The 16,361-nt window shown below is 48.3% G+C and overlaps 2 protein-coding genes across 3 annotated transcripts in view; one reads left to right on the top strand and one right to left on the bottom strand.

Moving 5' to 3' along the window:
• The window catches only part of LOC8035458 (zinc transporter ZIP10), a 110,830-nt gene that overhangs the window by 52,118 nt on the left and 42,351 nt on the right, over window positions 1-16,361 (bottom strand). The gene's annotated exons all lie outside the window — the stretch shown is intronic.
• LOC8035454 (zinc transporter 2) overlaps window positions 13,129-16,361 on the top strand; it is an 83,244-nt gene continuing 80,011 nt past the window's right edge. The window contains exon 1 of the mRNA XM_040504918.2: window positions 13,129-13,528. Coding sequence (XP_040360852.1) covers window positions 13,391-13,528 — 138 coding nt within the window. The 5' untranslated portion in view covers window positions 13,129-13,390. The remainder of the gene's footprint in view (window positions 13,529-16,361) is intronic.

Raw genomic sequence — 16,361 nt, 5'->3', positions numbered from 1 at the left:
GGAGTCACATGGTGCCCCCTCAAATTAATCATCATCAAGGGAACATTTATGGAAGTTGAAGAAACCCACAATGCATTTACATATGTGCACTGCAAAATACATTCGGCGATGCTGCTGATCACATCTGCTACAGTTTGTTTCACTTTACGTGCGAGCAGGCACGTAGCAAGGGGGGGGGGGGGGGGGGGGGGCATGGGCCCAGGCTCTCCCCCTCGAAATCTTCCATTTTGCTGGAGACTCCTCTCCCCCGTCCCCCTCATACAGCATGCTGTCCTTTCTCTGTCGTGAAAGGTCAGCTGAAGAAAGTGGAGATACAGACCAGCTGTCTGGAGAAATATCTTAAACAAAAGACTGAGGAAAATGCTAAGCTAACAAAGCTGTATGTCTACCTGCTCAGTCAAGTAAGTGCAAGCGAAGTGATATCCTGGCAGAAAGATTTTGCGTTTTAAATGGCGCATTTTTAGTTTCGAGGACTCCTGGGCTTTGTGCAAGTATTTCAGTTGTCTTACGAGAGTGTTATTTTTGTTATTTACCATATTTCTTTAAATAAATGGCATTATTTGTTGTATGGCCCCCTCTGTATGTTATGTCCTCGAAGAGGGCCCCTTTATTAAGGATCAATAAATGGAATTAGATGCTGTTAATAATAATCGTGTCACGTGTATATTTGGAGAGCCGGAACTCAGCCTCAATGGGCGTCTGGTGTCTCCTCTATAGATGATAAATTTAGCCAGTGCATTACAACCGCTAGTCTGGGGTCTTTAACATGCACCACGTAGTAGTGATACACGCGGCACGATGCTCATTCAGATTATTACTAAGTACGGCCGTTTATTGTTGTGCAAATGTGCTTTGCACATTTGCACAACCACTTCTGCAACATTGGCGCAAAAAACAATCATTTGCCACTCAAATAAAAAAAAAAAAAGCTATGGCGTTTTATTAGTTTAATGAGCTCAGTACAGTCAGTCAGTAACGTGCTACACCTTCACGACATTTAATATCATCTTAAGAGCCGCACAAGGCGCGCACCTCGTGCACTGACGCACCTGAAGCGCCCTGAGAGACCGAGGCTAAGCTGCGACAGAGCGGTATATATTACTTCTTTTTTTTTAATCATTCCCAGCGCACCCCAGTTGAAATAAAAGTAACGGCCTGATCGATATAATTAAAACCGAGGCCGATTAAAAAAGATAAAGGAAAAAACCTTCATCCTTTTTACTTTGGTGAAGAAGGAAGACCAGCGTAGCTGTACTATGGTGAGAATGAAGCAATGGCCGGCCGCAAGTCGGCCGGCCATTGCTTCCCCCCCCCCCCCCCCCCCCCCCCCCCTAAATGCAGAGCAGCATCCTAAATGCTGCTATGTGCTCATTTCATAACACGTTTCTAGAACGCGCGAGTTTTTGAAGCTTGCTTCCATCGGAATGAGAAAAGAAAAGGCTGTGGAGTTTGATAATAATGCATCCGGTTTCGTATAGGCACTTAGAAGCTAACATACTTGTGAGACAGCGAACTCTTCTATTTTAATATTTATCCTATTACGTCCTTCTGGCGTTGCGTTCGGTGAAGTGTTTTTCATATTCCGTATCGTGTTTAATGAAAACTTCTTTAAGGGTCTAATTTGAGTTACCGAAGGCTAGTTCAAATAAAGAAAGCTGTATTTTCTCCCCACTCGCCGAGGTGGCGGGATAGTTAGCGAGTTCTACTTGTAAGTGGGTTTGTAAGGAGGTCGCGGATTTTACAGCTACTGCGTCGGACCCAATTAGATGAAGTCCGAATGCGTAAACGTCGGTGAGGTAAACTTTGAGTGCACATAAAGAAGCCATTCCTGGTAGAAATCCCTGAGCCTTACACTACGATGTATCCCGTTTCGTATGTGCTGATTTCAGATGTTTTATTTGTAACTTATTTTGATGTTGCAATTTGTCATTTATAATTTACGAAGCGGTTCGCGAACCGGTTCAGCGCCCCGAACCGGTTCGCGGATCGAATTAATCGAACCGGAACTGAACCGGAACAAAATAAATTTACCTGAACCTGAACCGTAACCGAACCCGTATTTTTTTCGGTTCGACACACTGATATATATATATATTAGATTATATTGCTTAGACTGCTGATATTGGCACGAGTGGCACTCACACGAGTATCTCACAGCGCAACAGTATACACCATTCCAATATTTGACAAGTCCTCATCCCAGCGTGCGATCTCCCCACCCCAGCAAGCGCATGAAAATCACGCGCTATACGCACGCACACTGAAAATGGAACAGGGCTGACCTTTGAAAAAAAATCTATGACAGGGGTGGCCAAGCTGCGGCTCTTTACGAGTTAAAGTGCGGCTCGCGGCTCCCTATACTTCGTGTCACTAGTTGCGTGCAGTATACAGGCGAAGGCAACGCCAGGCGAGGGGAGAAAGGGCAAGCACTAAGAAGGTTGGGGAGGTGGAGAGACACCTCCTCTCCTCTCTAACGTTCCTAGTGCTCTCCCTCTCTTCCTTCGCTCTACCTTGCCCTTCTCTCCCCTCCCGCCTTCCTAGTGCTCACCCTTTCTCTCTTCGCCTGGTGTTGCTTTTGCATGCACTGCACTCAACTAGTGATATGACAAGCCTAACCCCCTCCACCTCCCTCCCGGTCACAGGATGATAAACGACCTAAGTGATATACCGGGCGTCCGCGAGAAAACCGAACCCCATTTTTCGCACCGCAAAAATAAACTAGAACTGGCGGAGAGCTCGAACTACGTCAGAACGTAGCCCCAGCCGTTCGAGCAGGATGCCAAAGTTTCAGCTCCAATCGTTATCTTATTCAAAAGTTATAGGCGATTTTCTGAAAATTTCAATGGCAAAATAGGGCCTATTTTTGCCTGTTTTCGGTTTCTGGCGCCATAGAGCTCTATGCATTCGCGAGCTCCGTTGGCCGCCATTTTTTTTTCAAGGAAAGTTTCAGAAAATCGCTTGTAACTTTTCAAAAGGACAACGATTGGAGCTGAAACTTTGGCATCTTGCTCCAACGGCTGGGGCTACGTTCTGAGGGAGTTCGAGCTCTCCAAATTGTCTAGTTCGTTTTTGCGGTGCGAAAAAGAAGGGTTCGGTTTTCTTGCGGACGCCCGGTAGACGATGCACTCCCCCAAAAAGAGAAATTGAACGCGTTTTAAATTGAAAGACAGGTTGCGGTTCGGTAGTCTTGTGCTACTGCTATTTTTGTGCCCCGCGCAGAGCCTATTACAGCGATTGCATAACTGAAACAAAACAAAAATAAAAAAAGGGGTTGCTTCAGCTAAAGGAAACAGCCAAGGACGTCACAGTCACGTGGACCAATAGGCGTCGACGCGTTTTTGTTTTGTTTTTTTTCTTTGGCTCCGCCCCGCTGTACGTGCTAAGATTTCAAAATACCCGGCCGGGTCAGCCTGGCCACCCCCGATTTATGATTAATAATAAAAAAAAAAGAAATGAACTATTGAGTTTGATGTAACGTAGCTGTGTGGAGAAGCCCGGTTTTTAGCTGAGTGCACCGAAGTCTGGTCACAGTGTACTAGAATACGGGGTAGTGTTTGGACCGGCGCGACTCGACAATGGGAGCTTCTGAGGCTGTGCGTGTAGACAACAATCGCGGCGCTGCAGTCGACAGGGCATCAGAAACTCGCTGCAGTCTGCACGTGCCGCCGCACGTCCGCGAACACGCGATGCACGCGCACAACCACCCCCACACTGACCCTGCAGCCGATGGGCCGGTGTCGACACCTATCGTGATCTACACCACACGCCTCACGCGAGCCACTTCGGTCACAACACTACCTCGTATCCTGTACACAGTCTGGTGGCAAAAACACGAGCCACAACGGCACGCGCACGTGCCGTTGTGGTAGCCTTACTGCTGAGCGCCTACCCTTTGCAGCATTCATTTTGCACCGATTTTTTTTTACTCTCAACAAGAACGCATTTGATTCTGGGAAAGTAGCGCCAAGCCCCCCTATGGTCGCCATTTTGGTTCACGAAATGAGCAATTTCTCCTTGACCTCAATATTCTTGATGAGCCAATTTATTCGCTGGCGACGGGTAGCTTTATAGAGACGTTTCTTGCATACCAAGATTTGGCTATCCACACCAGGCGAAACAAGCGTTGTATATCTTCGTACTGCCAACACATGAGCTGGCGGTGCTTGGAGACATTGAAAAATAATTTAATTGTCTCGAAATACGCAAGAGCAATATCATTGTAAGAGATCCATGGAGACGGGGCATGATAGGTTGATCGCATACAGTGCCAAAGCCGCTTATTTTGGCGAGGAACGCCTTCAGTATGATGATGCTCCATGGTGATCTTGGTGTGACTGGTTCAGAACGACCCTCTCGAAGCTTCACGGCGATTGCCATGGCAACAGGGACCGATAAGTCAATCGCCTTGCGAGCTTTTGGTCGCCTGTATGTTAGTATCTGTTTGTTTCCGGATCGCAGGCAGGGAAGCCAATGGCGCTACTTGCCCAGGATCCAGTGAATTTAGTACGAATAACCCGCAGCATGGTCCGATGAAAATTGTGTTGCGGGTATGTTTATACAGCCTGAACTTAGACTGCCTCAACAGGCGACTCGCCTCTCAGCTGTGGGTGATCTATTTAACAGCCTGAACTTATTCTGCCTCAACGGGCGACTTGCCTCTCAGCTGTAGGTGACCAATTTAGCCAGTGCAGTACAACTGCTTGCCTGACGTCTTTAATGTGCACCTCGCAGTAGTTGCACACGACCGCACGCCAGGTTCGATCATCCCCAGCATTCCTAGACACGGTCTCCTCGCGCCCTCTCTTGGCTATTCTCAGCAAAACACAGTAAAATGATAATTTCAGCCAAACTATTGCAGAAATCCTTAAGTTCCCCGGGATATCTATAGAGGGCACTAATACACTCTTATTTAATACCTACTTGAACCTCAGGATTGCGTACTTTTATTCCTGGACCCGATATAATATTGTTTATTGGGTCCTATGGGCCACTTTAACAAATTTTTAAATTTCTTCTCAGTGAAATAAAGAATCGTAAAGTTCCCAAAAAATATAATAGCTTCCGACTTATAGCACACACCGCAGTTAAAATTTCGGTATATTAATTAATACCTTTTATTCCTCAAGACTTTCAAATTCGGCCCGCTTTTTGCCCCTGTAAAGTTGGCACTCCGCCGTGCACCAACAAGCTTGCGGCCAAGCTACCTTTACAGGGCTTATCGAAAAAAGATTTGTGCGATACGTTTGTGACAGCATATTGACTAAGAATGTGGCGGTTATAATATGACTATATATTAATTAGATGTTTACAATCAACATTTGTGTCCTGGGTTTCAAATATAAGCAATTGTTATGTAGGGTCAGAAACACTTGTATTGTATATATTTTGCTTTGAATTAGCCCGTGTACGTAAAGTTTCAGCTTGGTTAAAGACACAAACTGAACGGAATTCTTTCAGGCGTGTATAACTAGAAATATAACTAGAACGGCGCGCCGCTGGCCGTTCAATTGTGTGTTGTTTTATCTACCTTATTTTATCTATACAAATATACGCGTACAAATAAAGAACACAACGGCGACGACGTTGAGAGCATGACACACCGGGCGACGGCGGTGCCTCAATCTGAGCCCTGGTTCCTTGGAAGCGGCAGCTTCTACTTTGACTGGGCTACCTCCTTGGAGCCTGATGCTTCGACCCCCGTGGACCCCAGTGAGCAACAGCGCCATCATGGTCCTGGGGCTCCTTCATGCACCGATCGAACGGCGTGCCAGATCCCCATGGCTCGCTGCTGATCCGCCCAACCCACCCCCACGAAATTTGGACTTAAGCGAATCGGACTGCCATCCTCCCCAATACTAACAATCCATGTCGTCGTCATCGTGCATGTATATACTCATCACATTATGGCCACTATGCTTCGTTTCAGCTTACGTCCGAGCGCGGCCGATGTTATAATCCGAAGGGCCAATCAAACAGCGCAAAAAGCGCAACGTCATGGCGTGCTCTATGCGCATGATAGGACTAGCCGGCGGAGAAGCACGCGCAGAGACACGGCGAATACCGGCTAGTCCTATCAAGCGCAGAGAGCACGCCATGACGTTGCGTTTTTTTCCGCTGTTTATTGGCCCTTCGGGTCATAACATCGTCCGCGCTCGGACACAAGGTGAAACGAAGTATAGACGCGGCACAGCGGGCCTCCATGGTACGGGCTGCTGCCTTTCCGCAGTGCCGCGGCTAACGAACGAAGGACATCTGGAAAACTAAGAGAGACGGCAAGAACTACGCAGTAACACTGGATAAGTAACTCCTCGTGCTTGCAGACGATCAAAATAAATTGAAAGTCACGTAATATAGTCAGATTTGCAATAAATAAGTACTGCTTTATTCTTTCTGCTCATGAATATGTGTGAAGATGCTTGTTCTGTGTTCAAATCATCACCCGCACGCTCCAAATCTTTGCAAATAGGGCGAAGCGAGAGAACAAATGCGCGATAAAAACTGCCGAACATAGGAAATAATAATAAAAAAAAAAAACGAAAAACCTTTCGTAGCCCACGTACTATATTCTTTACGTTTCGAACGTTTTTTTAACCACTCGTAAAGATGCACGACAGGGTCATTTTCCTATAGTGAGAGGACAGGCATATTAGCAATATATAAGCACCAACGGAATGCTGGCGAACTTTGAACACACTCTACATTCCTTTCGATCGTTATTTTGATTAGAATCGTCGCTCGATTCTACACACCTGCCATGGAACAGAGGTTTGGGTCTGAAATATGGCGAAGTTTAACATCGTTCAGTGTATGAAACATGCTGTAACTAAAGCAATTACACTTTCGCAATATCAATAAGGTACATACTATCCGGTCCAACCAAAATAACAAAAGTTATTCATGTTATTTTCCGGCGACGAGACAAAATTCACGCGCGTTTTCCCATAGGAATACACAGAAAGACTGGAAAAGTAGACTGCATGCCGTCTGCTTCAATTTGCAACCGGAAGTCCCGTAGACATTTGCGCCAGCTGAGCCTCTAGCGTTCATTGTAATAACTCTATGATGCAAATGAGCGGAGTGGGATGTGTTCCCCCTAGTAAAGTAATTGGCTAGACGCAAACGGTGAAAACGGTGGGAGGCCGGAGCGATGCACAAGCGAGGAGGTTCAGATAGCGGTGGCGCGCTTCGAATTTTCCGTTTATTTTGCTCCAGGGTGCCTACATATCTGTCTTTCTGAGGGTGAAGACATCCATTGTTGCCCCGAATGTGCCAGCGCGCGACGCTCTCGCGCACTCGGTGCGTGACTTGTGTGGTAAAATGGCGTCTATGCATTAGCCAAAGCTACGCGCTCGAGCTGAGTGACACCAGATTGCGCGCGCTTCAAAATGCATTGAAAAACGATTGGGCGGGAAAATGGCCGAGATGTCACCACTCAAGCAAAAGCGCGCGTGTGTATGAAGGCACTCTATCTTGCTCAAGGTTGATACGCCACGTGTCGTGAGAATCGGGAACTAAAACAGAGTGTCTCAGAAAGCTGGCCACGGGTTCGATGACGTCGTGTGCGAGCCACACATAAACGCAGCTGCTTTCGATTTGTGTTCGAAACAGCGCCCTTATAAATCTGCGGCCGTGAATGAAGCCCTAATAGAGCTATCTCGTAAATCACGTTTCTTCGCTGGCGTTTTCCGCAGTGGCGACCTATTCTCATCGGTGGACTAACCGACAAACGTTAAAAGAGGGTAAGAAAGATATTCCAACTTACAAATCACGAGAGCGAGAAAGAGAAGGAAAAGGTTGTCCTAGCAGGCTACTCCCTATTGGGGTAGGTGCCAGCCCTCCTCCTTATATAATGCCCTTGCAAAAGAGCCTTTAAGGAACCAACAAATAAAATAAACTGAATAATAAAAATCGAAAAAAATAAATAAATGGAAGGATGGCGGTGACGATGATTACTGTATACGGTATAATGGTGGCGATAGCTTCGGCATTCACCTCGGGTGCCTCGGGTCAGTCTGTGTGAGAGAAAGGTATTCGAAGTACAGGGCCGGCTTGCTAGAAACCACGTCTCGGCTGAAAGAAAGCACCGCCAATTTCGGCGCACGAGCTGAGCGGGACTCAAACCGCGTTTGAAGACGCTCATGCGCCCCAGCCTCTGCAGTGCTTTCTTTCACCCAGTTTAGCCGAGACGCTGTTCTAGCAAACCGGCCCTGAAATCACTTTAGTGCTTTTGAGATAACGTAAAGGAGTCTGGGAAAGTTAGAACCTATGCCAGACGCAAGTTTGTCTGCTTCTTTTGCAAAGGGTTGTGGTGAGGTCAGAACGCCGCGCTCTGATTGGCTCTGATGGAAGGATATAGTGGGTAGACCTAAAGGCAGCTTGCTTTGAGGTCTACCAACTATCCCTCCATTAGAGCCAATCAGAGCTCGGCATTCTGACGTCACCACAACCCCCTGCAAAAGAAGCAGACAAACTTGCCCTCCACACTCCGTTCACCCTTAAAGAGACCATGACATTATTTTTCAACTTCTTCCTTCTTAGATATAATCTTCAACTCAAAAGCGAAATGAGAAATCACGTGGTCGTGACATACTTGGGCACCGCGGAGTCATCGTCGCGGCACTCGATTGGCCACCAACGCGAGTTCAAATATTCGTCGACGGATTGATTGTTGACGAGCGCATACGTCCGAGTGACGCAGTGCTCGTGTCCAATGCGTGAGCTGGGTTCGGCTGACGTGCTCGGGCACAGCGGATGGACCAGAGTGAAAAGGCGGGCAAGAGCTTTCGAAGGAAAGCGTGTAAGAAATAATTGGCTATATTTTCAAATTTTCGTCACGAAAAGCAGACTTTAGGATTTCTATGCTCGTGTACTAGTTCTATGGGAACAGCGGTACGAGGTTGGGTCTGCGACGCGTAAGTATATAACTCTAAATTTGTGAAATACGAGCGATATAAAAGCTGTACAGCTGATACTTCCACGTCGGCAAGGTGTAAGCAAACAGGGGTATTCTGACGTCGGTCATCCAGGGACCAGGTATCAGGGAGCGCGATTCTCACACCGCGGTACCACCATTATGGTGCCTGGATCGCGCCTTCGACTGGTGTGTTTAGCGTCCTATCCCGCCCATACATCAAAAATGGTCCCAATGTGGCAACAAATGACGTCACAAAAGCCGGAGTGTCATGTTGTTGCCTGTCGCGATCCTGGCGGTTGGCCGTAGAAATGCTGGCGAAAAGCACGAGCGAACGCGAGTGTTGCTGTCGTCACGGCGTCCCAGGCGTCCCAACTTCCGGCTGCTCTAGCTTCCGTGAACTGTCACAGTGGAGAGCGACCTGCAGCAGAACAGGCGTCTGCTATTTATACCACAACTGTCGGGACGCCGCCAGGGTCGCGACCGGCGACAGCATGACACTTCTATGACGTCATCAGGCGAAAATCGAGGGACCACTTTTTTTTTCCGTGGTAAACACACCAGTCGGAGACGCGTTCCAGGCACCATACCACCATCGCTGAAATTTGCGAATACTCAGTTTCCTCTTATACACGAGTCCCACTAGAGCGGCAAACAGAAGCAACCGACACCGACAAGCCTCAAGCACGTGCGGTACACACACGACGATACTTTTGGCAGGCTTGTACAAGTCTGTTAAAACACAGGTTAAAGACGCCTTCGCGTGCTTTCTGCACGTGCTTGCAGCTTGTCGGTTAGGGTAGGCTCTAGAATGGGCTAGAGGGGTAGGTGTGCTCACTGCCTGGTTCGGCATAATACGCTGGAAGTAATGGTGCGAGTGTTCTTTGCTTCTCAGCATTGCGGCAGAAACACCACCTTTGCCTGACCTGCATGACGGCGCTGAACAAGGCGTGGTACACGACGCCTTGTTCTAGACGGTTAGAAAATTTGTTATCTAGGATCAGAAGGAAAAGATGAGAAGGTTAAAGTTGTTTTTATTTCAAGTGAGCTCCAGATCTGTTCAGTGTTCGGCACTCGCATGTACTGTCAGAGATTTTATAGACGTGTAGTCTTTGTCGCACGAGCATAAGGAGCATCCCTCAGTACTAACTTTCAATTTACATGCACGTCCTGCACTTATGCAGAAAAGTGCAGGGCAGAGTACTTCCGGTATGTGAACTGAGGTACGACGGGAAGTACTCCGCCCTACGCGTGCAGGTAAATCGAACGAAGCAACAGTTGCACTAGGCTCGTCGCATTGGGGAAAGCTCCGACATATCATGAATCGACTGACGAACCCTCATCCAGCTATGATCGCACACTTTTGCCTAGACAGATGCGCGAAAATTGCGGAAAATTGAGACAAATAATCCACGGCTTCAGGACAGGTGTGGGGGAGCTGGAATCAAATCTGATGCAAACGTAATAAATCTGTTCAACCAATTACCTACCCGAGCCGCGCACCTGCTCGTTTTGACATGAGCAGGTGTCTATACATGTGTGCGGTTGTGTAATCCCAGCAGAGCGAAGCACGTTAAAGATCTCAGGGGCCCCATGTTGCGCTTTTTGGACTCTGACGACGACTATAGGGAGAAGGAAGTGACGTCAACAACGCAGCAAACGCAGATTGGACGTTGACTGGTCAGAGTCGCTGATGAATTTCCGCAGAAGGGAACAGAAAAAGTGAGCTTTGTTTTCTTCTGCGGAAATTTGTCATCAGCGACTCTCGTCAATCAACATCCAATCTGCGTTTGCAGCGTTGTTGACATCACTTCCTTCTCCCCAATCGCCGTGGGAGTCCGAAAAGCGCAACATATATATATAGGGCCCCAGGTTAAGTTCCAGACCGCGCTGGATAAGTTACCCTTCCACAACGTAGAACCCTGCCACCGACTCTCGGAGGGAGTTTGCCCTCTCGCTTCTCAAACGTTCACGAAGCCCGATCTGTTTTCACCCATTCGATACTAAAGTGAAAGACGAGGAAAAAATACGAAGGGCTCTGTACAAACTTAACGCCGCCAATAGATCTTCCGGTTCATTCACTTGTTGAGCTATTCCTGAACCTAGTGGTCGAACTACTTGGTGAACATTTGCGTCCCCGATAAGAACCCAATAAGGGGAAGGTATTCGAGCAGCTGCAGCGACCAATTTATCTTTGGGTAGCATGCAATAGATCAATATTTGCGTAACCGGGCTGTAACCGGGTGGCGGCGTTAAGTTTGAGGGGCACTGTACCTGTGTTCATAAGAATGATGACGTACTTCTCCAGGGGCCCTATGTTGCGCTTTTTGGACTCTCACGGCGACTATACTTCGTCTCACCCTACGGTGGACTAAAGGCAGAAGCTACGAACCGCCAGATCCAATCACGAGCTACTTAGACATTGCCTGGCACTTCGCTTCGATGAACGTATCGGCACCCGCGTCTCGGATGACTGATGGGAATGGGCGGACAGTGGTTCGGATCGAGCCATCAGTGACTCAACATTTTTACATTGCAAAGAAAGTCACGACGTACTGGCTCCTTGCAGTGCCGAAGCTATAAAAATGACGCAGCGTTTTTGGATTCGGAGCATTATTTGTCCAAACCCTGAGGGACGCCTGAAAGGAGGAAATACTATTGAACGCCACCGCTCTGAACCAGGGCGAGAGCCCGGCCACCTAGCCTTACGGGTTTCTCTTTTCTCTCCCAAAAGACCAGTCTCAAACCTGGAAAACAAATATCCTCGGATGGCTATTTGGACAGCTGTATTCCTTTATTCCGAAAGCAGTTTTAGTCAGGGGGCGCTGTTAAATTCATCGTATAAGTCGAAACACTGCAAAATTCCACAAAAACGTCGAACTTCATAAGGACAGCATTATGTGAAATGTCACCTCTCGACCGAACTGCTCAATTTTGGTATTTATTTTTCGGGTGCAAAGGTTATCATGAAGGCCCGATTTCATTCTCGTAGCGGGATATCGTAACAGGAAATAAGATAAAGCGCAATGGGTGGAAAATCCGTCAGCAGTAGCATGCAACCGAGTACTGCCCAGCGCCGACAGCACGTGCGGCAACGCGGCACCGAGGAGCGCGATTCTTGTCAGAAATTTTGATCAGATTCGGTGACTGCGCCATCTACTTCCGACCTGGATCTCTGGATTGAATCGCGGCAGGCAATGAGCACACCTCCCCTTTAGCTACCCTATTGCCGGTTGTTTCTGTTCGTCGCTCCAGGGGAACTCGCCATCGAACTGCGGAGGGCGAGCCGTCTAAGCGAATCCAATGCCGTCTGTGTCACGTGACCTTGAGGAGGGGCGCACTCGCGTGATACGTTCACGGCGTTGGATTATAGCTGGGATAGCTGTCGTAATGCGGCGCCTACGCGCAATAATACCAGAAAGAACGTCTCGAACAAGATATCTGCTCTTTTTGTTACGAGCACAGTCAGTGAATTCACACTATTTCGGGAGATTATGAAAACACAGCGCCTCCAGCAAGCGCCGCCTTGCAGGCCCAATCCCCGATTAACGAGCAGACAATCGGATATTCCACTGCTACCGGTGTTAAATTCTATATTATTGCCAGAATTTAAAAGCTCAGAGTCACCAAAGGAAATCTGGCCGCAAAAGACGACCTGCTGCAGTCGCGATAAGGGCGAAACAGTTCAATAGGGAGTTTTCGTAGACCGCGTTGCCCCCTCCGCTAAGCGTTCCGCAACGAAGAAGTTGCTACTGCGCCTGCGCGCCGATAGCCTTGACTGTGGAGTTCCCGCTATCCTAGCGGGTTGCGGAGTCCCTTGCGGGACGGCGAAAACGATCTACGAAAACTCCCTAATGTCGCGTCGCCACTCGTGCGTAAGGCTGCGGAAAGCAAGAAAAAAAAAGAAAAAGTCAAAGCTGTCTTACTCCTTGATCGCTGTGTTTGCACGTATGTGGTTCCGCCGTCGTCCACGTTTGCGCTGGACGCAGAGCACTATCAAAAGGTCAGGACTCGGCTGGATGGCTCGACTATATTCCGATCCGCACAGCCTGCGACGTGCTCGCTCGAACTTTAATTCAAGAGTGCTTCGCTAAACCAACGCAAAAAAGAAATGAAAAGAAAGTAGAACAAAAAAAAAACTAAAAATGGCGAAATAAACCTGCCAACGCGAAAGCCGAGAAGGCAACGTAGAAAAAAGAGCAACGCGGCTGGGTCCTGACATGACAATGCATTCGGGTGTAGCGTTGCCTCGCTAGCGCACCGGAAGCTTCCGGGCGAAATCTGAATACACCGGTGCACCTTATTAAGTAACGACCGCCTCCCCCTCTCCCACACAGCAAAGGCTCGCTCCAAAACGTAAAAGTAAAAACCACACAAAAACAACGACAACAACAACAAAACAACTGAAAGCAGCAGAAAACAAGTGCGGCGAATACGAGCACAACGTGACGGAAGCGCAGCAGCCGGCAGCGCGTCCAAATGTCACCGCCGGCGCACGAGGAATGTGCTGCGCCGCGGCCGTCCAACACCTCTTCAATGGCCGTGGAAATGCGACGGGTCTCCGACGTTCCCCGTGACGCAACGGACGGAAATTTCTATCGGCAAATGGCGTTCAGGGTGAGTGCGGTCTCCGAGGGCCGCGAGCCACGTTTTCGTACATATACGTCACTTCTTGCGGGTCGGCGATACGCGCCATATCGCAAGTCGTTCGTTTTCCTAACACCTCCGGCGATGTGTCGGCCTCGCGTCGAGCGATATAGACCGCGCAACAATGTGGTTAGACAGAGCGAGTGCAGTAAGCCACCGATACCATATCGACACAGAGCCGCGCGCGCGCGTGCTCGGTTGCGAATCGAGGCTCCACGCTCTCCTCGCTATTTGTAAGTTTGGGAGCACGCTGCCATCTTTGCCTGCTGGGCTGTGGAACGCTTTCGGTGCATATGCGCTGTTGATCTGCTGTGCGGTATTAGCGCCAGCGGCGAGGTGTTTCGGTGGTGCCCTCGATCGGTTACCTTCCGTGACGTCATTACCTTGAGAACAACAAGTTCGATGGTGTTTGTAATGCGCATTCTGGAAGCCTGAAGTCATAGCGGTTTCAAAGCAACACTGCCAACGCCGTCAAAATAGTAGTTCTTACATTCCTATCATTTCCGTCGATGAGACACCCTTTGCTGACGTCATAGTCAACATCCGGCCAATTGTGGTGGGCCGACCACAGCGACACTTTCGATCGCTCACGTCGCGAATATCGGGCGCTGCGCAGGCGTCCACAGCCCAGTGACTCGGCATTTTTCGCCCGGATGATAAGCGATGCAGAGGTAGAGAGCCCTTGAAGCGCTTGCGACACTGGATCAACGCTGTCTACCATTATTTTCGCGTACTTCCAACTCGTGAATACGCATAATGAATCCTTCGTATTCGACACTTTCGCTTCCTGAAATGTGTCACTTGCGGCTACCAACCGCACGAACGTCGCGCAACTGACGCCTTTTATATGTAAATACAAATTTTTGAGTCGTTAATACTGTAGTGCTTATTTCGTCGTGTGTTGTTGGGACTATAAAAAAGTAAATAAATGCACAAACCAAGTCGCATTAAAAAAAAAACAAAAAAAAAACGCGCATTTATGACCTATGATCTCCGACATTTCATGGAAGAGAAACAGGAAAACATCAGCTAAGCTCCGTTGGAAACCTCGCCAAGTCGAGCTGCAAAGGCAAAAAAGAACGGCGCAAAACTCAAAACGGAAGTTTTTTTTATTTTTTTTATCACGTCTTGTTCTTACCTGACCCTTCAACCATGATCAAAAACATTTGCGATATATATAGCAATTGTACAGGCTGGCCAAATGATCCCACTGCAACGAAAACAACTGCCACCTGTTCTCGTGGCAGACTAACTACCACGAAAACATCCACACGATAACTCTAAGCCGGTTGACAAGGCACAGCTTTCGCGGACTCGGCATCGACTCCTGATAGCATATTGTTCGAACAATGCAGCGCTAAAGAGCAATACCGTGCACGTTTCTTTGACAAATGACGTGCAAGAAAAACAGCACACACAACAAGCAAAGCGCCGATTGATCGCGAGCTCACTGACCCACTGATCGTGCAATAAGATCAAAAAGCAGATCAACAGCCCCTCAGTGAACAGAGGGGTAGACACGACAGGGATTGTTTAATATGCAGAATATGATATAATGCCCAAAAATAATGTTTCCATATTTCATTAGTTTTTGCTCGTTTTTTGTTCGTTTGTTTGTGTTTGTGTGTGTGTGCGACCGAAATTGAGATACGTCAATGTCCTGTGGACCTCTGGTGAATGCAGCGGGGGTTCAGGGCCAGCATGAGAAATCGCAACGGCCTTTGAAAGATAAATAATTCCTACATACACGCGCCATACAAGCGATAACGGTAACTAAATTACAAACAGAAGTTTCCAATCTGCAGCGCCCCTGGACACTTTTGACCGCCTGCCAAGATACCTACAGGGGGTCGGGATCCGTGGTACAGGACATCTGTTAAATTCATAGGTCTTCTTTTTTTTAAATTTTATATGGCGGCGAGATGATCAAAAGAAAGCGCGTCTCGCAACGTTTATAAAGGCGGGTCATCAAGCCGGCACGGGCGAGAGGAAGGGAACTACCAAGCGAGGTGTCGAGGTACCCTTCCCGTGCACGTCGCGAGAAGACGGAAAGGAACGGAGATTACCCGTCAAAATGTCTAATGAGACAAAATGCCCAGCGGGTCAAAACGTCCAATATTGGGACGTTTTGTCCCGATGGACATGTCGTCTACTTGGGCATTCTGATCTGGATAAACGAAATGTCGTGTCGGACATTTCGACCACAAGCGCAGGTCAGAGAGGTGGGAATGATTCGGGGAAACTTGAAGGGGCGCTCGGCATCGGGAGGGGCAAGACGTTACCAGACTCTGCGACTCCTAAAATGTCTAACCCAGTGTGGTAAATAAATAGGCCATATCAATCCGTAGCCTTCACTGGGATGCCCCTGCGCTTTATCTCTATGTTGCCTAAGGCGGAATCCGGGTTGACATAATCCTAGTCTGCGGCAACTCCACAACAAGAACATCAACCTTCTCATCAACAACGACGAGGAAAGAAAGTGAACTAAAAGTCTATACAAAAAGGGCTTCGACAGGCAGATGATCGAAATCAGACCAACAACAACAACAAAAAGGGCTCCTCAGGCATTCTATTTCACTCAATTAAGCTATAATGTTTCCGGTGCGGAATATACGGCCTCGATAAACGGGGAAATCGGGTGACGCACACCGCGATGGCTCCTCGTACCAGCAGCGGTGGGTATTGCGGAACATCTCAATGTTGCGAAGCACTTTCCAAGCTCGTCGGTACTTCGAGAGTCACGGTACGCGGACGGGGAACACGTGTAAAGCACCAACCAAACCACAGAGGCCCCTTTATCGCT

This window comes from Ixodes scapularis, unplaced genomic scaffold, assembly GCF_016920785.2.
Source record: "Ixodes scapularis isolate PalLabHiFi unplaced genomic scaffold, ASM1692078v2 PGA_scaffold0__279_contigs__length_252992795, whole genome shotgun sequence".
Classification (NCBI taxonomy): domain Eukaryota; kingdom Metazoa; phylum Arthropoda; class Arachnida; order Ixodida; family Ixodidae; genus Ixodes; species Ixodes scapularis.
This window is presented reverse-complemented; position numbering and strand designations above follow the sequence as displayed.